Raw genomic sequence first — 24,379 nt, forward strand, 5'->3', positions numbered from 1 at the left:
TAGCGCCTGCGAACCCCGGAGGGCCTGGGGGAAGGTCGGCTTCTGGGGGCCGGGGCGACGGGAGAAAGACACCGCTCGCTCCTGCAGATCCCAAGCCGGCTTTACTGGGCTGGCGGCGACCGGGGAGTGACCGACAGCCACGAAGCTGCTGCCACGTCAGGCAACTTCACAAAACCCGGACGGGGGCAGGTGACGCAAGCCGGGCGGCCGCGGCGGGGCTGGGCCTGCGGCTACCCAAGGAGACTGACCTCCGGCCCGGTCGCCCGGTTCAGCGACGCCCCGGCTGGCGCCGGCGCCTGCCCGGCACTCAGGGAGGCGGGGGTGCAGCGGAGGAGGCGGCGCCATCGCGAAGCCCGCGCCTCGCCCGCACTCAGCCTTGTCACCCCGCCTGCAGTCCGGGCTGGACTGGGCGGCGTCTGCGGAGGCTCCTCGGCCAGGCCCCGTCCGCCCGAGCCGTGCTGAGACCCGGGCAGCGGCCGCGTGCAGAGGAAGTGGCAGCGGCCCGGGAGGCCGGAGCCAGGCCAGCGACCTGCCATGGAGACCCGCTACAACCTGAAGAGTCCTGGTGAGCGACGCTGGGGCCCCCGGGGGAAGAGGGCAGGGTGACCTGGACCCGGGGGCGGTCGCCGCGGTCCCTTAGCGTATGGCGCCACTCATGGCTCCGCTCCCGGTGTCGCGCTCTACGCGAGACCGCCGCCTGCCCGGGAAGTGCAGGCCGCAGGGCGGGGTGGCGTGAACGCCCGCTGCTAATCCCCGGGCGGGCTAGCGCGCCGCAGCACCCGGCCTCTCCCTTTTCTCCTCTTCGCCCCGTCCGGTAGAGCTGGGTCAGAAACTCATCCCTAAGAACAGGTGTAAAGGTGATGTCGGTGGGCGACAGTCAACAACCCCTTGCTGTACCTGCATCGGGAACACCGTCGCTATTCCTTCCCGGTCGCTGCCACTGGACTTCTGTTAGCCGGCTGCATTACTCACGTTTGAGGAGTTGGTCGTTTAAATATCTTATTTGCGGCACCTGGGGCGAATAGAATCGCAGACATAAAGGAAATGTTCTGTAACGAAACCAGTTAACTATAGAACTAAAACAAAACAAAACAAACAAAAAATACCTAGTTGAACCCTGTACATGAGAACTAACCTTGGTTTTTGTCATACTGGCTAATATGAAATATATCTGTATTCAGTCGTAGAGATTCCTTTCCTGCATTTAATGATCCTGCTTCATTTACACAAGCAGTCCCAGCAATCCTAGCCTCTAATTACTTTCTGGTGCATAATAAAGATAAGTAACTAGCTTTCTCAGCTTAATAAAACAGGCTTGAAATGAATCATTGGATCCTCTAAATGGTATTTTTTTCTACCTGTACCTTGGTAAATTTTGCCAGGAGGAAGAAACTCCACAGTTAACTCTGCACACTCTAGGATATTAATGATGATTTCACCAACTCTTGCTGTTGCTTAAAATTTCCTTCCAAAAAAAGCTGTTTCTCGGCAGGAATTAGCAAAATTAGCATCCTTATGGAAAGAGTTGACATTGTGAATCTTTGGGGTTTTTTGTAAGGTTTCAGAATATGCAAAAATCCCAGAAAAGCCTGAGGATATTGATTGGAGGGAGCTTTGTTAGCCTGAGTGCTGCCAGGCTAAGAAATGTCCTTAGGTGACCAAGTGTGTAGATTTGGTAATAACATTTTAGGGGCCACTGACTCCTTAAAAAATATGGTGAAGACCTGGCATGGTGGCACGTGCCTGTAATCGCAGCATTTGGGAGGCTTGTGGGGGTGGGTGGCAAATTACTTGAGGCCTGGAGTTCGAGACCAGCTTGATCAACATGGAGAAACCCTGTCTCTACTAAAAACACAAAAATTAGCCGGGCATGGTGGTGGCGCACTCCTGTAGTCCCAGCTACTCGGGAGGCTGAGGTGGGAGGTTGGCTTGAGTCTGAGAGGTGGAGGTTGCAGTGAGCCAAGATCGCGATTGCACTCCAGTATAGGTGACTGAGAAAGACTCCACCTCAAAAAAAAAAGAACCCGGAGTGGGGGTAGGGGGAAGAAAGAAACGCTTAATGTATGATTGAATTATTTACATTGTGGTAGATTTAACTAGTACTATTTGGGTAGAAACATCTGGTGGCTCCCGGCTCACAGGGTTCCTTAGGACAGCAGAGGTGCTAAGTGAAAGGTCCAGAGGATAATCCACATGTGCGTAGTAGTGCAGTTTGGAATGGAGAACTGGTGGAACCCAAGAGATTGTTGTCAGAAAACATCTCTCAATTTCAATAGGTTAGACTTAATACTATGAGGATAAGCTTTTAAAATTCTCCAGAATTTTGTGCATTTCCAAAGTATGAGAACTATCATCAGCTGGCTGAGCTTTGGTTGACATCATGCTTCTAGCTGTGTCATAAATTGCTTCCTTTTTTTGGTTTTATTTCCTCAAAGATAGTGTTGCTGCTTTAAAAAACAATGCTTTTTTTTTTTTTTTTTTTTTTGGAGACAGCGTCTTGCTTCTTCGCCAGGCTCCAGACTGGAGTGCAGTGGTGCGACCCTGGCTCACTGCAACTTCCGCCTCCCAGGTTCAAGCAATTCTCCTGCCTCAGCCCTCCAAGCAGCTGGGACTACAGGCACGCACCACCATGCCCAGCTAATTTTTGTATTTTTAGTAGAGACGGGGTTTCACCATGTTGGCCAGGATGGTCTTGATCTCTTGACCTTGTGATCCAGCTACCTTGGCCTCCCAAAGTGCTGAAATTACAGGCGTGAGGCACCACGCCCGGCCACAATGCTTCTTAAAAATCTATTTTTGTTAGTGTGTGGATTATTTGGAATTCGTGGAGAAGTTGAATTAGGTGAGATATGAGACTTACTGAAAATGCTAGGAGGCATCCTGAAAATCCTTCCTTTGCTTTATTCTCAGTCCTGTGGTATTTTTAGAGCAATGCCTATATGAAGGAAAACAACTGAAAATTCCAATCTCCTGTGTATGACAGGGTGCGTGTACACACACACGCACGCACGCACACACACACACACACATAAAACACCAACCAACCAACCAACCAAAAACAACCACACAGTGTGAGGAATATAATCCTTTACTTTTTAACTGATGTGGGGTTTTCTTTGATGTATGAGTGGAAAGATTAAATGAAGACAATACTGTATAGATAACTGGTTAAGGACTAGTGCACTAGCATGTGGATAGTAAATCTGTTCATTTCATAGGTGGGAAACTTTTTCCTTTATGATATTTTTGGAATGGACTTGTGATTGTGGCTAGAGCTGTTGTGTAGGATCACCTCATACGCCTCTGACTAGCCTGTCAGTAGTTGTCTGTGGATCAAGCTCCCTGACCTGTGTTTGGGTCTGCTCTGGCTAAGGAAGTAGAGTCTTACAGAACAAAGTGGGGAGACATATGTATAAAGAACCTCCTTTGGCAGCTTCTTCATAAGGGGGCCATTGACGTGCAGCAGGTAATGGGAGTATTAGAGACTGCTGCAAAAGTACCTGCTGCCTCTACCAGAAGTCTAAGAGTTAGCTCTTCATGCCGTTGGTGTCAACTGCACCTTCACACTAATCCACTCAAGGTTTCATGTCCAACTCAGACCCTTCTTCTAAGCTATAGATACAGAGAACTTATGGTGACTCAACACCTTCATCTTGATTTCCCATAGAGAGAAAAAAAATCTCTGCGAGTATAAAAACGAAACTCATCAGTTTTCTTCTCCTACCCTAAATTTGCAGTTTACTCTAATATTCCATATCCCAGGGATAGATAGCACTCAGGCACCTATGGGAGTCATTTTTTGTTTGTCTGCTTCCTTGCTCCATCCCTTTCCTGAAACACACAACTCAGTACACACACAGAAACACATGTATCTAGTCAGTCACTATTGTCACCAGATCAGTTAAAACAAAAACTGATTACCTCTCAAATTGAAAAATTTTCGGTAGCTTTCTGACAGCTGTTGATAAAGTTCAAAGTAAACTGCTTAGCTTGGCCTACAGGGCTGCTCATGATTGACCCTGGCCTTCCTCACCAGCCTCATCGTTCACCACTCTTATGCTGTTTTGCATTTTCTTTTTTCTTTTTTTTCCGAGACAGGGTCTTCCAGCCTGGAGTGCAGTGGTGCCATCACAGCTGACTGCAGCCTCAACCTCCTGGGCTCAGGTGATTCTCCCACCTTGGCCTCGCCAGTAGCGGGGACCACAGGTGCACGCCACCATGCCTGGCTTATTTTTGTATTTTTTACAGAGACAGGGGTTTCGCCATGTTGCCCAGGCTGGTCTCAAATTCCTGAGCTCAAGTGATCCCTCCACCTCGGCTTCCCAAAGTGGTGAGATTATAGGTGTGAGCCACTATACTGGGTCTGCATTTTTACCTATCCATCTTGCCCAAACGACTCTCCAGGTGGAGTAGCTTTTTTCACTTACATGCTTTGGTTCCTTTTGAACCTCTGCTTAGAATGTTTTCCTTTAAAATCCATCTGAAATTCCTATAGTTCTTCAAGCTTTAAGGTTCAGCCTTGTCTAGCTCCGCTAGGCAGACTAAAGTAGTTTCTGTATATACTTGTACACATATGCTTGGTCAATATTACCATTTGTATTGTAATTATTTTCATGTCTTTCTCTACTCTTATGGAAGACAAGAAGCAGGTCATGGTCATTCTTTTATCTCCAACACTCAGACATTTGTTTGTTGAACTGATACCTTTGCAGGGCCCTCCTGGGCAGAAACGTCACTCTTTAGGCATTTGCTTAAGTACCTTCATTATGGGAGCAGGAAGAGGCAGTGAGGGAGCATGCCTTCCTTGATATACCTGTCTCCTGCATTTCACTCATGCTTTGGAAATTGATAATATCAAGATAATTGCTTTTCAAGAGAAATCCATATATGGGAGCCAGTGGCCTGTAGAAGATCCCTTTATTTGTAGCTGGATCCAAACCCCCGTGTGAGCCTAGTGAGCTAGCCCCAGTGTGTGAAGAATGCTAAGGCCTAGGCCCACAGCACCTAGAGCATGGATCCAGAGTGCCCATGTGACCTCTATAAGAAGGAAGAACAAAAGCAGGGATGCAGGTGTCACCCCTTCCTTTCGTGGCACATCTTATCTCACCACAGTGAAAGGATTCCATGGAACAACCTTTCCAAGAGATAGGAGAGGAGCTGGAATAAAAAAGTTTCCTCTCTAGCCGTGTAGAAGCAAGAGATGGAGTATTAGGAGGGGCCAACTATACTGTAGCCCAGTTGCCAGGCAGCACCCTGAACCGTGACCGTTTCCTAACAGTGGTATTTCTCCTCAGGAGGCAGGGAGCCATGCCATAAGGCCAGCTACATCTGCTGACTCATGGTTTTGAGTTAGGAAGAATCGTTGAGAAGGCCTTATATCCCAGTCCATTTGCAACCTTAATAACTCAGGGCCTGGGCAAGAGAGACAGGTGAAAAGGAAAGGAGAGTTATGTGGAGAAATTATTGTCTCTTATTTGACAGATGTAAACATCAAGCCACAATCAGATTAAGTGACTTGTTCAAGGACTTACAGCTACAATATGTCAGTTCAGAATTTTAATGCAGCTCTAAATTGAGTCTCTGTTCCTTTTCACTGAAGCATTCATAATATATGTTATTTTTGGAAAAAATAGATTATGGAAATAATAGACTAATCTCACCTTTTGGCTACATGGCCTTAGCTCTTACATGGTATGTGCCTGTGGCTTATGAACTAATAAAATCAGCTGTTTAATTGTTGAACCAATGATTGTTCCTTTACAGGATTGGTGCAGATACATTCTTATAACAATTCTGACCCTTTATACATCCCTCTCAATATCCAGATACAAGTTTTGAGTGTTTATTGTCTTCTCTCCTGTTGAACTGAGCTGAGTAGGGAAGAGGCAGAGAAAATGTGATAAGGGTATAGAATGACATAAAATCTGACTTCAGCTTAATCATTATTGAGTTCAGCCAGTTGACGAGGAATGAAGGAAAAACAACCTTTTTGGCATCTCCAAACTAATTAACTTCAAAACAGCTTCCATAATTGTATTTCTGTCTAATAATATTAACTTAAAGGAATGATATGTTTAAGTGGCTTGAAAGCAGGGTTTTCCATCCTTGTTCCATGGGTCTGTTCAGGAGTGAAATGGAAGTGCAGGGAGTAGCCTGCAGGCCCTTCCGTTGGCCTCTTCCATCAGAGCGGCTCTGGGGTTTTTGTTTCACATGTTGGGATTCTCATTAAGCTTTTATTTGAATAAAGGATTTTGTTTTATTAAATAAGTTTAAAAACCTTGTCTTTAATCAGATTCTTAGAAAAAGATAAATTTAGAGAAGATAGTAAAATTTAATTCAACTAATATTTGAGCTCTTACCATGTGCTTAGCCCTGAGGAGACTGTATTGCTGCACTGTCATTACTATTGCTTAGCAGGGAAGATGGATGTTAAACAAGTAATTAAAGTGGGACGAACTTCATAAAAGGAAAAATACAGTATTATGATGGCATAGAGCAGAGACTCAACCTGGTCTCTAGGGCAGTGGTTTCTAAACCTAATCAGAGTAATTCAGAGAGCATTCCTAGTCTCCACCCCTCCCTAGGACGCTGCAGAGATTTTGACCTGCCCAGATTGGAATCTGCAAGCACTGAGAGGGGACAAGGGAAGGTGTCATAGAGACGTTCCTGAGAAGTTACTTAAAGGTCTAGGGTAGACAGACTAGATGGTAAGGTGGAGCATGGGGCCAAAGCAGCCTGGCCCCTGAGGAAAGCTGTGTAGAAAAGTCTAGAGTAGAGGGCAGGTAAAGTATGTTCAAGGAATTGAATAAATTACCCAGTCTCTAGACTTGGAGGGAGAGGGTGTCTCAATATGTACATGTTTCTAATATAGCATTTATCATGCCATTTTGTATTGACTGCCCCTCCCAGCCATAAGCCTTTACGAAAGCCATATTTTTTTGACAGTCGAAACTGTAGCATCTAGTACCTAGTAGGAACTCAATAAATAGTTGATGATCCAGTGACCAAAGTCTCTGCATATAGGCGCTTAGTTCAGAGTAAGAGATGGAAAAGAATATTAATAATTATGAAGTAGGATAGTAACTTAACTTTTTTTTGGCCAGGCAGAGATACAGATACAGATAGGATTGTATATTGTGATAGGCAGATTGTGATAGGCATCTGAGTGTGCTCATGTTAGGAGTAGTTTATCAGGGAGATAAAAAGCAGGGTGCCATTAATGCAAAGAGAGGAGAAATGAGACTAGGTGTGAAGGAATCTTGGAGTGCTGGGTGGAAAGAGTAGGCAGGAAGGCTTACTAGAGAAATGTAGGGTCCGGGCGCGGTGGCTCACGCTTGTAATCCCAGCACTTTGGGAGGCCGAGGCAGGCGGATCACTTGAAGTCAGGAGTTCAAGACCAGCCTGACCAAAATGGAGAAACCCCGTCTCTATTAAAAAAAAAAAAAAAAGAAAAGAAATATAGGTACATTAGGTGGCATTGTGTTCCAGTGGAGGTTGTTGATAATGACTTGCAATGGCATTACTGCACCAGCTTCTGTGACTTTTTTTCCTCCTTTCGATGATGCTATAGACAACAAATAAGATGGTTGGGTTGGGTCAGGCACAGTTGGATTTTATTAAGGGAGCGTGAAAGAGGGACTCCTAAGAGCTGAGGTTGTGGATAAAGAGGAAAATGAATATAAGTAAAGGAGAGGTGAAGAAAGTTGTGGGGTCAGTGGACTGGAGGTTTAGTAAAGCTGAAGGATCATTTCAAGAAGGAATTTAATCAGGGCTATGGAGAGTCAGTGAATTCAGAGGACAGTCCATTAATTTAATGCAAGGTAGTGGATGGAAAGTCCCAAGAGGTAGAGGATATAGAGGTGTTTCCTGTTCACCGAGCATGAGATCCAGAGGATACATTTTTTGTTAATAAAAACATTTTAACGGGTAGAGCCAAACTGCCTGTGTTGGAATCCCATCTCTCTCATTTACTAGCTGTGTGACCTAGAGCAAGTTAGATAATCTTTCCGTGTCTCGGCTTCCCATCTGGAAAGTGGGGATAGAAATAATACCTATCTAGTAATGTTGTATTAAGGGTTAAATTAGTTATTAATGTCTGTAAAAGCACTTCAATAAATACCACCATATAGGAAGTTTATATAAGTACTTATTAAATAAAAATAGTGTTTTCACTATATATATTTAATATATAAGTCTTTTAAAAGTGTTAATGCCTAGCAACTATTTCCTTCCTCTCCCCCTCTATTTATTCCCATCATCTTATAATTAAACCTTTGCCATATGCTCATTTGCACTAGTCCTTTGCACATTTTTCATTAGGCTTGTAAGTCTGTGCTAATCATCAGAAAAAGTATATTTTAAATATCTCTATTTTGTGAATTTTATTTTAGCTGTTAAACGTTTAATGAAAGAAGCAGCAGAATTGAAAGATCCAACAGATCATTACCATGCGCAACCTTTAGAGGTTAGTTTCTGTCTCCATGTTCTTTATATGGATTTTAGTATTTTAACATTTAAAACAAATTCTGTAAAATTGCTTTTCATTGCTTTGAGTCATTACAGATGTTTGTGATGTAGTTTGACACTTCATTCACCATATTTCATGAATATTTCATTAGCCATTGCAAATCACTTTAGAAGAAACGGATTTGTGGTGTTTATAAAATGGGTCTCAGATACTAAGTTGAGGTTAGATCTTGAGTATGAGGGAGGGGAAGTGGAAAGAACCCCAGATACTTTACAGTAAAGTTTGGAAGCCCCTTGATGGGTCTTTGTAGCTACTCAAGGCTTTTTGTATAAACATCTTTACCTGTCTCAGTCTTTTTATCTGTAACAGGAGGGCATTTAAATATGCTCAAGCAGGTTTTCACGGTAACAGTGGGAATAAAAAATATAATAACTTATATGCAAGTATTTTGTAAACTGAAAAGTATGCGGTAACTGTAAGATGACATTAAATATATTAATATTACTGACCATTTTGTAAATAAGCTTAGGCAACTATAATGGATAATTTTTAAAGATGTGTTAAAATAACCCAAACATAGTAATTATTTGATTATATGGTAATTATCACAATTTGCTATTCTTTCAAGGATTAATTTCCAATTTAAACCTGTAAGTTACTTATGAATATATAACAACACTAAGTTTTAATGTGTTTATTTAAAAAGATTTTAGCTCAGTGGACCATGAAAGCTACATTAAATAGCTTTTACTTATAAATTTAATTTATCATTTATATTCTTGAGACATCTTGTGCATTAGAAACTATCCTAGCAATAATATAAAACATTTAATTTTTCTTGCTTGGTACTATTTCTAATATTTAGATTGATAAAATGATCAAACTTTTTAAGGTTATTGATTCCTTGTGAATTATTGTTTTTGTTCAGGATAACCTTTTTGAATGGCACTTCACGGTTAGAGGGCCCCCAGACTCCGATTTTGATGGAGGAGTTTATCATGGGCGAATAGTACTGCCACCAGAGTATCCCATGAAACCACCAAGCATTATTCTCCTAACGGTAAGAATTCTGGATTTTTAGAATGCTCGTGGCTTAACTCTTCCTGTTAGCTGCAAAATAGTAAGCAAATCATTTTCATTAAGAAATAATATAACATTATTATAATTTTGCTTTTGGGGTGGAGGCCCTGGGACTACAATTTTTATCCTCCAAAATAATTCCTAGGAAGCTGATGCACTTAAGAAGTAAAAGTGATACAACTGAATGCATAAATATCATATCATGGGTGTTAGGATTTAATAAATTAATATATGCAAAGTGCTGGGCACACACATCTGGCACTTCATAATTACTCACTAAAGAGTAGCTAATGGGCTGGACATGGTGGCATATGCCTTTAATCCCAGCTCTTTGGGAGACTGAGGCGGGTGGATCACGAGGTCAGGAGTTCAAGACCAGCTTGGCCAAGATGGTGAAACCTCGTCTCTACTAAAACTACAAAAAAAATTAACTGGGCGTGGTGGTGGGTGCCTGTAATCTTATCTACTTGGGAGGGAGGTGGAGGTTACAGTGAGCCGAGGTCCCGCCACTGCACTCCAGCCTCTTTTCCTCAGTTTCCTCATCTTGACAATAAGAATCCATGATACCTACCTCATTGAGTTTATGTGGGATGAAAAGTATCAATATCTTATTGTATAGCTCTTAAAGCCTGACACAGAGTCCTCAATAAGTATTAGCATCATTTCTATTTCTATCTCAGAATCTCTCTTTCCCTCCAACTTTACGTATCTTTTCTTCATGCAAAGGAAAACTTTTTTTTTAGAGACAGGGTCTCGCTCTGTTGCCCAGGTTGGAATGCAGTGGCACAATCATAGCTCACTGTAGCCTTAAACTGCTGGACTCAAGCAGTCCTCCCACCTCAGCCTCCTGAGTATCTGGGACTATAGGCACATGCCACTGTACCAAGCTAATTACAAAGCTTTTTGATAGAGACATGGTCTCACTAGTCTTGAACTACTGACCTTAGGCAATTATCCCACCTCAGCCTCCCAAAGAGCTAGGATGACAGGAAATCACCATCATACCTAGCCAAGGAAAACTACTGATCTAATTCCTCTCTTAATTGCTAAGCTTTTCTTTCCTCATTTCTTTTAACTATGTTTAATTATCTCCTAACCTTGAAAAAAACAAAAACAAACACAAAAACTGTTTCCTGCATCTGTTATCATTTTAAGCTGTGCCTGTTTTTCTCTTTGGTAACCTCCAAGGCATCCTTCTTCTAGTTTAGCCTGCTGCAGGCCACCTTCCACACATAGTGCCCTGTTGAAACATGCTTACTACACCAGTCTCAGAAACCAGTTTGAGAAATCTCACTGCTTCCTCTCAGTCTTCATCCTCTTCTAAGTTAAACATCTGACCCACACGGAGTAGCAAATGGTGAAACAACAGGTATTCATCAATAAATACCAAATTAATGCTGCTTTTAACTATTTTGAATAATGGAGAGAGCATTTGTTTAAGAGCCAGTAGACCTGGATTCTGACCATTGCTCTTTCCATTACACTATGGGTGATTACATAGTGTCTTTAAAATTCAGTTTTCTCATTGGTCAGAAGGAATGTTGTGTTTGGTAATTGTAATCACACCATAAAGTGCCTGACATATAGAAGCTGCTTAACAAGTATTAGCTGATATTGAGAACTGTTAATGCTGGCAGTAGGGTTGGAGCAGGGTCCTGGAGACACTCTTCTGAGTCAGGAGTCACTTATTTAGTTGCTAGATCATGGGGAGAGCTAAGTGGTCTTAGGGGAGGGAGGGGCTGGTACATGGTGAGAACGGTGGTGATGGAGGGCAGTAGTTAGCAGCAGCTCTTTGCCAACAAATACAGATATATTTCAATAGTTAGCCAATGGTATGGCTATACTAACCACACTGGCTGAGAATCAGCCCTGATTTTCAACATGACACTCTTTCTGTATTACTTCCTTTCTTTTGAAAAGTCTTCTCCAACTTTCATTCCACAAGTATTATTCATTCATTCATTCATCATTCCTCTGAAAATCATACTTCTCTCAAAGCCATTCTCCCCATGTCTTTCCTCACTAACATCCAGTTAGGGGATACTGAGTCTTGAGGTTTCATCCTAGCCTCTTGCATGTCTTCTCTTTTAGATTCTTTTTTTTTTTTTCATTTTTCTTGAGATAGGGTTTTATTCTGTCACCCAGGCTGGAGTGCAATAGCATGATCACAGCTCACTGCGGCCTTGATGTCCCAGACTCAAATAATCCTCCCACCTCAGGCTCCTAAGTAGCTGAGACCGTAGTCATTTACTACCACGCTTGGCTAATTTTTTTTAATTTTTATTTTTCATAGAGACAGGGTTTTACTTTGTTGCCCAGGCTGTTCTCAAACTCCTGGCCTCAAGTGATCTTCCTGCCTTAGCCTCCCAAATTGCTGAGATTACAGGCATCAGTCTCCCCTCCCTTGCCCTCCCCTTTCCTCCCCTCCTGAGACAGGGTCTCACATGGTCACCCAGGCTGGAGTGCTGCAATACAGTCATAGTTCATTGTGGCCTTGAACTCCTGGGCTCAAGCAATCTTCCTGTCTTAGCTTCCCAAGTAGGTAGGACTAGAGGCACATGCCACCACTCTTGGCTAGTTTTCTTTCTTTTTTCTTATTTTGTGTCTCACTGTGTTGCTCAGGCTGGTCTTGAATTCCTGGCCTCAAGTGATCCTCCCACCTCGGTCTCTCAGAGTGCTGGGATTATAGGCATGAGCCACTTCACTGGCCAGTAAAACTTTATGTGTTAATTATTTAGATTTCAGTTGTGCAATTCAGTTTCAAAAGGTGCTATATAAAACACCTTCTAAAAACAGCTTTTATTGTTCAGCATCCAACAAGTATTTTTGGAGTGTCTAGAAGGACAAAAAATCTGTGCCCCATTAGAGGTTACATTTAAAAAAAATTTTTAAAGATAATCTCTAAAATTATTAGTTATATATAAATAATGTATTTTTACTTTAAAAGTATAAAACATTAAACACACGTATTTAATTTCCTAAATGCATTGTTCATTCCTCAGGCTAATGGACGATTTGAAGTAGGCAAGAAAATCTGTTTGAGCATCTCAGGACATCATCCTGAAACTTGGCAGCCTTCATGGAGTAGTAAGTGTTAATTTATAGTGAATATAAATCTCTTATAACTTCAGTCAATTCATAGTTATGAAGTATAATACTCTCTTTTTTTCTCTTTCCAGAATAAACCCAGTTGCTTTTACAAAGCAATTTAGATTGATGTTTACTTTTTTATTTCAGTAAGGACAGCATTATTAGCCATCATTGGGTTTATGCCAACAAAAGGAGAGGGAGCCATAGGTTCTCTAGATTACACTCCTGAGGAAAGAAGAGCACTTGCCAAAAAGTAAGTTCTGCCTTTCATTCTTGTTGAGGCCTGAATAGTATTCAGGGTAATGGCTATTAGGAGGTAGGGCCTGCCTCTTACTATGTGACTTACTTTCTGAGTGAGTATGGCTACAGGATCTTATCTCAGTTTTGCTATTTTAGAAATTCAGCTATACTAATTTCCTTGGAGTGACCAGAATCTAAGTAATTGATTTAATGCTACCTAGTATGCATTTTTGTCTGTATAACCAAGATCAGACCTTCCCTTCAGAGTAGCCCCTGTTTGAGTAGTGCTGAGATCGAATTTTTGATGTTGATAATTTTTCTACTCTGGAGTCTGCTGCCTACCACCCTTCAGACATAGTATGTTAATTAAATTATGTCGTGTTTTACCCTAGCACACCCCAGAGTAGGCCCTCCTCAGATATTTGCTAAATCAAATAGTTAGATTTTAGCATCTGGAAGATTTGGTAGACTACTTGGTCTTATAAGCAACTTTTCTTTTTAAACCTTATTTCCAAACTCTGGGGATATACTTTGTTTGTACAACTCTTCATAGATTACACTATGTACTTTGAATACATAGTATTTGTTTTCATGCGATTTTCTGTGTTAGTTTTTTTTTTATCTTGATGCTTTTATCCAGTTGATTTCATGGGCAAGGTAAAAAAAAAAAAAAAAAAGAACTGGAGTTCTTGTTCTTCTAGGCTTCTCACTGTATATATTCTAGATTTTCAGTCTATAATAGAAACCTTTTAAAAAATGATTTTGGGCTGGGCATGGTGGCTCACACTTATAATCTCAGCACTTTGGGAGGCCAAGGTAAGTGGATTACTTGAGTTCAGGAGTTCAAGACCAGCCTGGGTAACATGGCAAAAACCCATCTCTACAAAAAATACAAAAATTAGCTGGGCGTGGTGGCACGTACCTGTAGTTTCAGCTACTTGGAAGACTGAGGTGGAAGGATGGCTTGACCTGGGGAGGTTGAGGCTGCAGTGAGCCATGACCGTGCCACTGCACTCAAGCCTGGGTGACAAGTTGAGACCCTATCTCAAAAAAAACCAAACAAACATTTAGCATTCAACCATGGTAGCGTGCTACCATTGTGGATAAACTAATAGATTCAGAATAAACACTCTACTTAAGTTTCATCTGACTCAGTTAAAAGTGAATACATTTTGAAGCAAATAATTTGTATATAACCACATCTCAAAGGTGTGTGGACAACAGTACCACTTTTGGTAAAACAAAAAATACTCATCAATAAATACTAAATTAGGCTGGGCAGAGTGGCTTATGTTTGTAATCCCAGCACTTTGGGAAGCCGAGGCAGAAGGCTCTCTTGAGCCCAGGAGTTCCAGACCAGTTTGTGTAATAGGGAGACACTGTCTCTACAAAAAAAAAAAAAATCTGCTGAGCATGGTGGCACACACCTGTGGTCCTAGCTACTTGGGAGGCTGAAGTGGGAAGAACATTGGGGTCTGGGAGGTTGAAGCTGCAGTGAGCCATGATTGCACCACTGCACTCCAGCCTGGGTGACAGAACAAGGAGACCCTGTCTAAAAAAAAAACCAAAACACTAAATTATGCTGCTTTTACATATATTTTGTTTATATGATGTTACTTCATAATTTTAACTAGCATGTTCTTCAAGACCTGAAGTTTTTGAAGTACTAGAAGTACTATGAAAAACAATTTTTTAAAAAGGAGTTCAATAGTGTAACAATATATACTTCTATATATGTGTATTTACTTTCAGTCATTCATATCCTCATAGGACTATTGTAAACTTCAAGGAAGTTTTGGCTATATCTGGAATACAAAGGGAAAAATAGAAAAACAAATACATTTTAGGAAATAGTCTAGTTAACAGACATATCTTGAGTCTCTACTTAATAATCAGTAATAAATTAAGTCTTTGGATTTTCTGCAAGTTTTCCCAAGTCTTTCAAGTTATACTGCTATTTGTGAGGTTTTTATTTTCTAGAAATATCTGTAAATTCTATGTTTAGTTGGCTTCTTTACTACTTTATATATGTTTCTGCTATCAGGTAAGTTGATCTTGTTAAAAGACTTTTTTCACAGGCTTAAAAGAGGTTTGTTTTATGTGATCTCAAGGATAGTATAATAGACAAATTTTTTATTGTATAGATGTAAAGCTGGGGGGGGGGGGGGGGGCAAAAAAAAATATGTAAAGCTTATTTTTCTTTTTTTGCTTTTTTCTTTCTTTTTGGGGGGGGTGGGGAGTGGGAAACGGAGTCTCATTCTGTTGCCCAGGCTGGAGTACAGTGATGCAATCTCAGCTCACTGCAAACTCTGCCTCCTGGATTCAAGCGATTCTCCTGCCTCAGCCTCCTGAGTAGCTGGGATTATAGGTGCCTACCACTATGCCCAGCTATTTTTGTATTTTTAGTAGAGATGGGGTTTTGCCATGTTGACCAGGCTGGTCTTGAACTCCTAACCTCGTGATTCATCGGCTTCGGCCTCCCAGAGTGCTCAGATTACAGACATGAGCCACTGTACCTGGCTGCTTATTTTTCTTTAGATAGTTTATTGGATAAATAGAATCTGAGCCCTGGATTTTTTTTAAAGCCAACCTAACATTTACTTGTCTCAGGACTATAATTATTGCATTAATTGTCTAATTCATAGCATGTGGATAAATGTGATATGGAATTTTCCAGTGTTCCTTTCTTTTCATTTTGATGATTCAGCATTTGAGTGTCTCAATAAGAGGAATTAAACACCTATTTGATTCATTTTCACTTAAAAAATTGTTTTCTACCAGATCACAAGATTTCTGTTGTGAAGGATGTGGCTCTGCCATGAAGGATGTCCTGTTGCCTTTAAAATCTGGAAGCGATTCAAGCCAAGCTGACCAAGAAGCCAAAGAACTGGCGAGGCAAATCAGTTTTAAGGTACTATAAGTCCTTAAATAAATTCTAATCTTGTAGCCCTTTTGTTTACTGCTAGGTTCTGCATAGAAGGGAAAGCAATGCAGTTTTTTTGCAATATAAAGTTTTGTAAATGTTTTTCTTTTTTCATATTTTAATTTTTTATTTTTAATTTCTGTGGTTACATAGTAGGTGTATATATGTATAGGTTACATGAAATGTTTTAATACTGGCACAGTTTTTTTCTTATTACAAAATTCATAACTGCATTCACAAAAGTTTTATAGCATAGTGAGTGGTTGAAACTTGAACTCTGGTATATAATGCCAGAGTTCAAATCCCAGCTCTGTTGCTTATTAGTGGTATGATGTCAGACATATTAACCACTTTGCACCTTTTTCTTATCTACAAATAATAATGGTACCTATATTATAGGATTGTTGTGAGGACTGAATTAATATATGTAATACACGAGTTGCATTCAGAATTGTCCCTGGTGCTTAATAAATTCTACCTATTATTATAGAGAATATAGATAAGCAATAAGAAGAAAATGACATTCATAATCACATCCTCAAGAAATAGCTACTGTTAATATTTTGGCATACCTCCCATATACCCCTTTTTTCTGTATATGTTTTACTTGAACATAGGATTATATGGTAGTATTAAATATTTAATTGTTTAAAGTATTAGCCAGGCGCAGTGGCTCATCACTGTAATCCCAGCACTTTGAGGGGGCCAAGGAGGGCAGATCATGAGGTCAGGAGATCGAGACCATCCTGGCTAACATGGTGAAACCCCGCCTCTACTAAAAATACAAAAAATTAGCTGGACGTGGTGGCGGCCACCTGTAATCCCAGCTACGCGAGAGGCTGAGGCAGGAGAATGGCTTGAACTGGGAGGCGGAGGTTGTAGTGAGCTGAGATTGGGCTACTGCACTCCAGCCTGGGGGACAGAGTGAGACTCCATCTCAAAAAAATATGTACAAATAAATAAAAAATAAAGTATTAAGCATTTAATCCTTCTGGAATTTGATCACCTTCACGAAAAGAAATGTCAGCCTGCATTAAGCAACATGGCTCTCTCTCCTCCCTCTCCACTTCTCTGTGGACTATCTTTCCAGGTCCAATGCCCTTCTCTTTTATTGTAGTGCCTGGAAGAGGAGTTGCTCAGAACCTGCTGGTTACTTTCTTCCTTCTGAGGATTCTTATTACATTAAAATTGCTTCTGAAAAATCTCAGGACCAAATGCATTTTGTACGTCAGAATTTTTCAAACTTAAGAAAAGATCTTACATATACCATACATTAACCTGCAGTGATATCTGGGGCAGTACCTCATAATCAAATCCATTAGGATTTCCTCAGCAAACCCTTGAATATTATATTAATGTGGGATTTGTTTTTACATTAATGTGGGATAAAGACTATTCATAGCCTCACATCAGCTCATGTCAGGCTTTGCCTAAAAATTACCAAAAAAACCTTGAGTTTTGAGAGGGTTTTAGCATTGTGGATTGTGAACCATGGGTGTTAGTTTGATTCCTCATCAAATAATGTCTTCTCAAGAACAGGTGTTGTTCATGCTTCTTCCTATGAAACCTAGTACAGTGTTGGACAAAAGAGTGCTCAGTGCTTAACTGCCTGATAATAGATATTAAACTAACAATTAAAATAAATCCAATAGATGGGATTTGGCGGGTTGCAAATTATTCTGTATATTCCCTATTGTTTCCTGTTGTAACGCTGCTCTTGGGTCTATCTTGTTTATAGGCAGAAGTCAATTCGTCTGGAAAGACTATCACTGAGTCAGACTTAAACCACTCTTTTTCACTAACTGATTTACAAGATGATATACCTACAACATTCCAGGGTGCTACAGCCAGTACATCGGTATGGCTCTTATCTTTTAATATATATGTATGTCTCTATCATTATCATTGTTTGGAACAGGAGAAGATCCTAGATTAAATATCTGAAAAAATTTGGTTCTCTTAACAACTGGATTCTAACAGTCCCTCTAATTAATCATATTATGTTGAGCAAGTTGTTCATGTTTTCTGGCCACACTTTTCTTTTTTGTTAAATGGGGCTGGATTTAATTTTTGTCTTGTCCCTCCAGAATTCCATGATTCTCTGAAAAGTTAATTTTAATATAGTGTTAGACTCTGAATAAAACAAAATATCCATATGTTAGCCACTTTCTAAATAGACACTATTTTTGGCAGGATTGTTCAGCTGCATTAAGGGACTGACTTAATAAAGTCCTAGAGCCAAAAATTTGCCTTAGACTTGCTCTGTCCAACACATGCAGCCACCAGCCACATGCAGCTATCTACATTTAAATTTAAATTAGTCAAAATCAAATAAAATTTAAAATTCAGTTCCTCAGTCACACCAGCCACATTTCAAGTGCCTCATAGACACATGTGGTTAATGGGTACCATATTGGACAGTGTAGATATAAATATTACTATCATCACAAAGTTCTGTTGGACAGTGCTACCTCATATATAGTAAGTGTCCAATAAATAATTGTTGAATGAAAGAATGAATGCTATGGGTGTTGTTAGTGTACCCTGACCTATTGTCTAAGAAATTGATTGGCCTAGGTGATCAGAGAGACTGATTTTAAAAATATGACTGGATTGGTGCCAAAGAATTAGGATTATGGGGGAAAAATGATTTTCCTTCCTATATATAAAAGATGAACTGTCTTTTGAGGTCTTTTCTAACAGATTGTTCGGTTAAGTAATCACATCCTTTTTGTTGTTGATTCTTCAGTTTATTGAGGACTTTAAAGGGTGAAGGAAAATTGAAATAGAAGCTGGGCAGATGCATATTTGCCCTTTACCCAGCAATAACTTGTATAAAGTGGGACTGGATAGTCTTGAGTAAGTCTCTACTATTCAGAGAGTGAGCTGGGCAAGGAAAAGTTGGTTGAAGAAGAATAAAGGAGAGGGTGGTACTATAGGGGCCTGAAGATGGAGGTCCAAGAAAAAAGCATGTGGGGATCAGTGTAATCATTTCTGTGTGATCCCAGGGTAATTTATGAATTGCAGAGGAAAATAATGAATTAATTTTAAAGTCAGTATGTTTTAGTTTAAAATGCTAAAAAAGCTTTCTAATTACTATTTCATAGTTTTCTTAAGGAAGGTGGTAATCTTTTTTCACCTTTTAGGAAAGCCTCCTGTTTGTGATGTATTTAAATCCTTTGTATATTTTAAATCTATGTTAAGTCCCCCTTGTTACATATTCCAGTTATACTTATTCCAGTTGTAATTTACTTTGTAATTATTTATTGTCTATCTCTCTTCCCAGAATGTAAGTTCCTTGAAGGTCAGGGGTCTCTTTCAACTTCTCCACTGTCTCCCCAGTGCCTGGCTTAGTGCCTTCTATTTAGTAGATTGTCAGTGTTTATTTGTTGATTGAATGAATGAATCTTAGGTTTGACACTTTTAAAAAATGCTAGGAATATAATTAAATAAATCAAGAAGTAAATTAGAGTGTACAAACAATGATGTTATTATAGTAGTATTTCTCGTTTTGATTTTAATCAACATAAAACTTAGAATTCTTATTCATAGATATAGGTCATTAATTGAGACCATTTTTGGTTAAAATACCAACAAGCAATCAGTTGTCTACAATTGCAAGTTAAGCTTTTAATTATATTTACATATAAACTATCTCAGAGTATGATTATGTAATTTTACCACTGTGAAAGTAACTGAAACCAGTTTGGCTAAGGGTAGTTTCTTTACATTAAGTATAATATAAATTCATTGAGATGTTATACATCAAATCCCAGATAAGCTATGATTTTTTTGTTGTTGTTAGCCTTGAGGAGGAGGAAGAGATTGTTAAAACTCTAAACACAGCTGATAACATCAGGCCATCTGCTGATTTTTGTTGCAGATATTTTAGCATCAAAAAGCAATGGGAAATGCAGAAGTGGGAAAAACACTAATGGCAGTTTGTTCTTGTAATCTATCAGATTTTCCACTTTTCCCAGGGGTCAAGGTTCTGAATAAGCCATTTCATTTTATATTAAAAAGCAAAACTCCCTCACACATGCTGGTTTCCTAGGTTATTATAGAAAAATTTATATACATATATATATAAATCACTAGGTACTTAACTAAGAATGTGATTTATTTTTAAGAAACAGAGTCTTGCTCTGTTGCTCAGGCTGGAGTGCTGGTGTGTGATCATAGCTCACTGCAGCCTCAACCTCCTCAGCTCAAGTGATCCTCTTTGCCTCAGCTTCTCAAGTAGCTAGGACCACAGATGGGCACAACCACACCTAAGTTTTAAAATTTTTTTGTAGAGATAGTGTCTCGCTGTGTTGGCCAGGCTGGTCTCAAACACCTGGGCTCAAGCAGCCCTCCTGCCTCAGCCTCCCAAAGGGCTGTATGATTGTTTGAAATAGGAAACATTTTAGAATTTTATTAAAGTACTAAATTTTTAGTCAGTGTTATACCATCCACAAGGCATCTGAGGCTGGGCACAGTGGCTCACACCTATAATCCCAGCACTTTGGGAGGCCAAGGCAGGAGGATCGCTTGATCCCAGGAGTCCAAGACCAGCCTGGGCAATCTGCAAGATCCCATCCCTAAAAATATAATGATAAAAAAAAAATAGAGACAAAAGGCATCTGAAACATAGGAACCTAATTAAAACATTATATGTATATCAATATTTTCAGTAAGTGTATGTGTTAAAATATCATCTAGAGTCAATGTTTTAAGGGATTGTTTTTCTAAATATATCAATAAAACTAATAAAAGGCCAGAAAGCTGTCCAGAGTTACGACTCTTTTTTTTTTTTTAATCTAAATTTAGATGCCTCCGAAAGGATACATTATTAGTAACTATCATTCTTGGTAGGATACATTATTAGTAACTGTCATTCTTGGTAGTGTTGCCTTTAGTCATATGTTGTACTCTGAGATTCTATGTATTCTTGAATAGATAACAAGCATTTATACAAATCTTCTTTGCCAGTTTCAAACAAAATTTCTTAAAATTTCCTAGTATGGAGTCCAGAATTCCTCGGCAGCATCCTTTCAACAGCCTACCCAGCCTGTAGCTAAGAATACTTCCATGAGCCCTCGACAGCGCCGGGCCCAGCAGCAGAGTCAGAGAAGGTCATCCACTTCACAAGATGTAATCCAGGGCCACCAGCCAAGAGACAACCACACTGATCATGGTGGATCAGCTGTACTGATTGTCATCCTGACTTTGGCATTGGCCGCTCTTATATTCCGACGAATATATCTGGCCAATGAATACATATTTGACTTTGAGTTATAATATTGTTTTGTGACTTAAGAGCTGTGACTCAACTGCTTCATTAAACATTCTGCATTGGGTATAATCTAAGAATTGTTTACAAAAAGATTATTTTGTATTTACCCTTCATTCCTTTTTTGATCCTTATAAGTTTAGTATAAATATATCTAGACATTCAGACTATGTCTAGCAGTTATGTCCTGCTTAGTGTAAGAGACCGGAAGTCAAAGTTCCTTGTCTCACTATTTGATCTGCTTTGCAGGGAAATAACTTGTTTTTTCTCATGCTTCACCTTCTTTTTATGTAAATTTATAATACTTTACTGTATTGCCCTTTGAAGTTTTTGGATAAAAGATGATGTTTTAAGTTCCAGTGATTATTACTAGTTACTCAATACCATTTATTGAGTACTCTGTTTCTACGTTTGTAGAATGTATAGGGATAAAACAGTTGAAAAGGGAAAGCAAAACTCAAGTAGTTCCTTTAAAAAAGTCATTCATAGGAGATTTACTGGGATTGCTCATTCTGTGACTTTGTGTCTAAACATTCTTTAGTGAAAAAACTTTATTTCAGTCAAACATTTATGAGGAAATGAGATCACATCTTTGTCACTGGATGTTACTTGAAGAGGGAGTACTTTGTAACCACTTTGATATGCTGTGATCACCACCCACTGTCCCCTGCTGCCATACTCACACAAATTTAAAAAGAAGTAAAACAGTCTTCCATAGATTTTTGTTTTAAGGAAGAAATGGTCCAAGCTAGGAGATTGCTTTATTTTCTTCCCAGAAGTTAAATGGGGAGATCTTAAGATTTGAATGTTTGCTCTGCTTTGAAATGTATGTATTTTGAGATGTATTATATGCCTAGCTTTATAATCACTATAAATTTTAATTCCAGGAATATGCATAATATTGAAATATTTCATGTATTATTTTAATAGAAAACCTCAGGGCCCAGGTAACAGTGATAGAAGTTAGAAAAAACATTTACTTAGAATTGTCCACCTAGTCAGAGCCCAAGAAAGAATTTTCAGTGGAAAAATCAATATATAACTTAGTGCTAGCTAGCTCCACAGACTCTAATAGATAATATTCTCATCATCATGCCTGGTGAGACCATATAATCACAGAAAAACGTTGCCTTCAGCATGTTCAGTTTGTAGCACTGAAGACACTCTTAAGGGTGTTGTTAATGAAGATTTAATTTTTAAATATAGGTAGTCCCAAGCTTTCAAATAGGTTATGCTCCAAAGGGGTGTTTGTAAGTTAATTTTTTTACAAGTCAAACAATGTTGGAAATTGTGTTTAGGTTCTATATCAGTCCACAAAAGTTAGCTCATATGTATATATCTTGGATAGGAGAGGGTATTCATAAAGTCCTTATGTTGTTTTAACCAACTGAAATTATGGATAAGAGAAATAATTTGTAAAATCATTTTAAAGGCAGATTTAATTTTTACTCCTGTTTATGGAACGTTGGTTCTATTAAAACTGTCAGACACAATTTGTGTTTTCATCTGAGAGCCAGTTTTGTTTTATTTCTACATCTAAAATAAGAACATATTGTATACTATTATATAATACAGAATTGTCTTAAAGTTTAATAAATTAGCATTTTAAAGTTGTTTACAGATTGTTTTTTATATCTGTAGCTGAAATTAATGAAGTCTAAAAAGCTCAAGGACTTTATGAAGATCTCATGTGAGGAAAATCGTAGGTTACCATTTTATAAATTTATTGCCATGATAAAATACATTCTAAAGTCTTGATGTGAAACATACTAGAAACATTGGTTCAGTGCTCAGTGGTGTCCTAGCAAGAAGTCACTGACCCAGCTGGGAAAACCAGGTAGTGTCATATGAGAAGAAAGAAATCCCCACCACTTCAACCTCTGCTGAGATTAATTGTGTGCTAGGAACAGTCTTCCTTCCATTACCCCTCAGTCAAACCTGAGCCAGCCTCTGGATCAATGTGATCTTGTTGCATGTTTCCATGGGGTGTACCTATACTTTAAGCCAATCCTGCTGCATTCATTGCTAAGTTAAAAAAACCAAAAAACAAAAAAACAAACAAAAAAAACAAAGCCAAGAAGATTTTGCATTGTGCAGATCCTTCTCTATCTGACTTGCATCTCTTCCCTCACCTGTCAACTAGCCACCTGCTTGTTTGTGTTGGGATATTTTTTAGCACCTGATGCACCATCTGAAGGTGGCACCATTTTCTTCTTCCCTTTCACCTCACATATGCTCCCTAAAAATCCTTAAATTGTCAATCTGACCCCCCAATGTGAGGTTAATGAGCAAAATCGGTCTTTGGAGCCCTTCTTGTCCAAGCCCCACTGAAAAGTCTCTAGAAAACTATTATTTTTAGAGTTCTACTTTAACTCCTTAATTCCAGTATAAGGCCAAAACTTATATATTCTGGCAAGTAAAGACTGAGGACTTCTCCTTACTTTAATCCTCAGATGTAGATAATTCATGACTTTTTCTTTGACCAACATAGCATATGATGAGATATCAAAGTAAAATAGCATGCTTATTGAAAAAATACATAATCTATTTCACTTATAACTTTAAGCCAATGAACTTTTCAAAATTTATGTAATATGGGGCTTTTATGTAGCACTTTACATTTTCATCCTGCTTATTTTATTCTGAAATAAATGAATTTCAAGATTCTCAACCTTTTTTTAAATTTCAATAATTGTTATTTTGACTATGGAAATACAAAGTTTCCTATTTCAGGAGAATTAGAACTCTGTCATTTCTGGCTGTGAATAAACTTTCTGGTCTCTTGAGACCACCCGTTTTTATAGATCAGAATCAGAAAACAAACATTTGGACTCATAAACAAGTCACATTTGGACTCATTTGAACAAAAACCTAGGCTGAAATACTGAAAGCCTGTGTTTTCTTAATTGCAGTATATGTAAGGTTAATGCATCTAGTAAACCTGACTAACAAAGACTAATGTGCACATTAACAGATGTACTTTTAAAGGTTTTATGGGAGGCTGTGCATTGCTCAAAAGCTATTGGGAACATCTTTTGAACAGTTGCCTTCAGAAGTAGTTTGAGCTGCTCAATAAAACCAGTGACTTTATTCATACCTTGTTTTTGACCAAAGGTTGTATTCTTTACGTCATTCAGTCTTGTCTCTCATCCATTCTACCTCCTGGAATGTTTCTCTCACATCTTTCCACTTCCCTAACTAGGCACTACCCTATTTAGATATTAACTCCTCCGAATTGGTGCAATAACCTCCTAACAGGTCTCTAGCCTCACCCCATTCCTTACATTGCAGCCAGAGTCTTCAATAT

At 39.3% G+C, this 24,379-nt stretch overlaps 1 protein-coding gene across 2 annotated transcripts; it reads left to right on the plus strand.

The window, feature by feature from the left end:
• The first annotated feature begins 216 nt into the window (after positions 1 to 216).
• On the plus strand, positions 217 to 24,168 carry UBE2J1 (ubiquitin conjugating enzyme E2 J1). Of its 2 annotated transcripts, XM_032275268.1 has the most exons (8): positions 217 to 565; positions 8,391 to 8,464; positions 9,396 to 9,527; positions 12,550 to 12,634; positions 12,785 to 12,890; positions 15,659 to 15,788; positions 17,539 to 17,658; positions 20,802 to 24,168. In XM_032275268.1, the coding sequence occupies exons 1-8, from the start codon at positions 535 to 537 to the stop codon at positions 21,078 to 21,080; spliced, it is 957 nt and encodes a 318-aa protein (XP_032131159.1). In that variant the 5' UTR covers positions 217 to 534; the 3' UTR covers positions 21,081 to 24,168. The 2 variants fall into 2 exon arrangements, with proteins under 2 accessions (XP_032131159.1, XP_032131161.1); XM_032275270.1 differs by lacking the exon at positions 17,539 to 17,658.
• The last annotated feature ends 211 nt before the right edge of the window (positions 24,169 to 24,379 follow it).

The sequence above is a fragment of the Sapajus apella genome, unplaced genomic scaffold (genome assembly GCF_009761245.1).
Source record: "Sapajus apella isolate SASKATOON/1434 unplaced genomic scaffold, GSC_monkey_1.0 scaffold6, whole genome shotgun sequence".
Classification (NCBI taxonomy): Eukaryota; Metazoa; Chordata; class Mammalia; order Primates; family Cebidae; genus Sapajus; species Sapajus apella.

Excerpts from the sequence above, each read along its gene's own strand:
- UBE2J1 (XM_032275268.1), top strand. The coding sequence starts at position 535 with ATGGAGACCCGCTACAACCTGAAGAGTCCTG. Across the intron at positions 12,635-12,784 it reads TTGGCAGCCTTCATGGAGTA|TAAGGACAGCATTATTAGCC; the intron begins GTAAGTGTTAAT and ends TTTTTATTTCAG. Across the intron at positions 15,789-17,538 it reads CGAGGCAAATCAGTTTTAAG|GCAGAAGTCAATTCGTCTGG; the intron begins GTACTATAAGTC and ends TCTTGTTTATAG.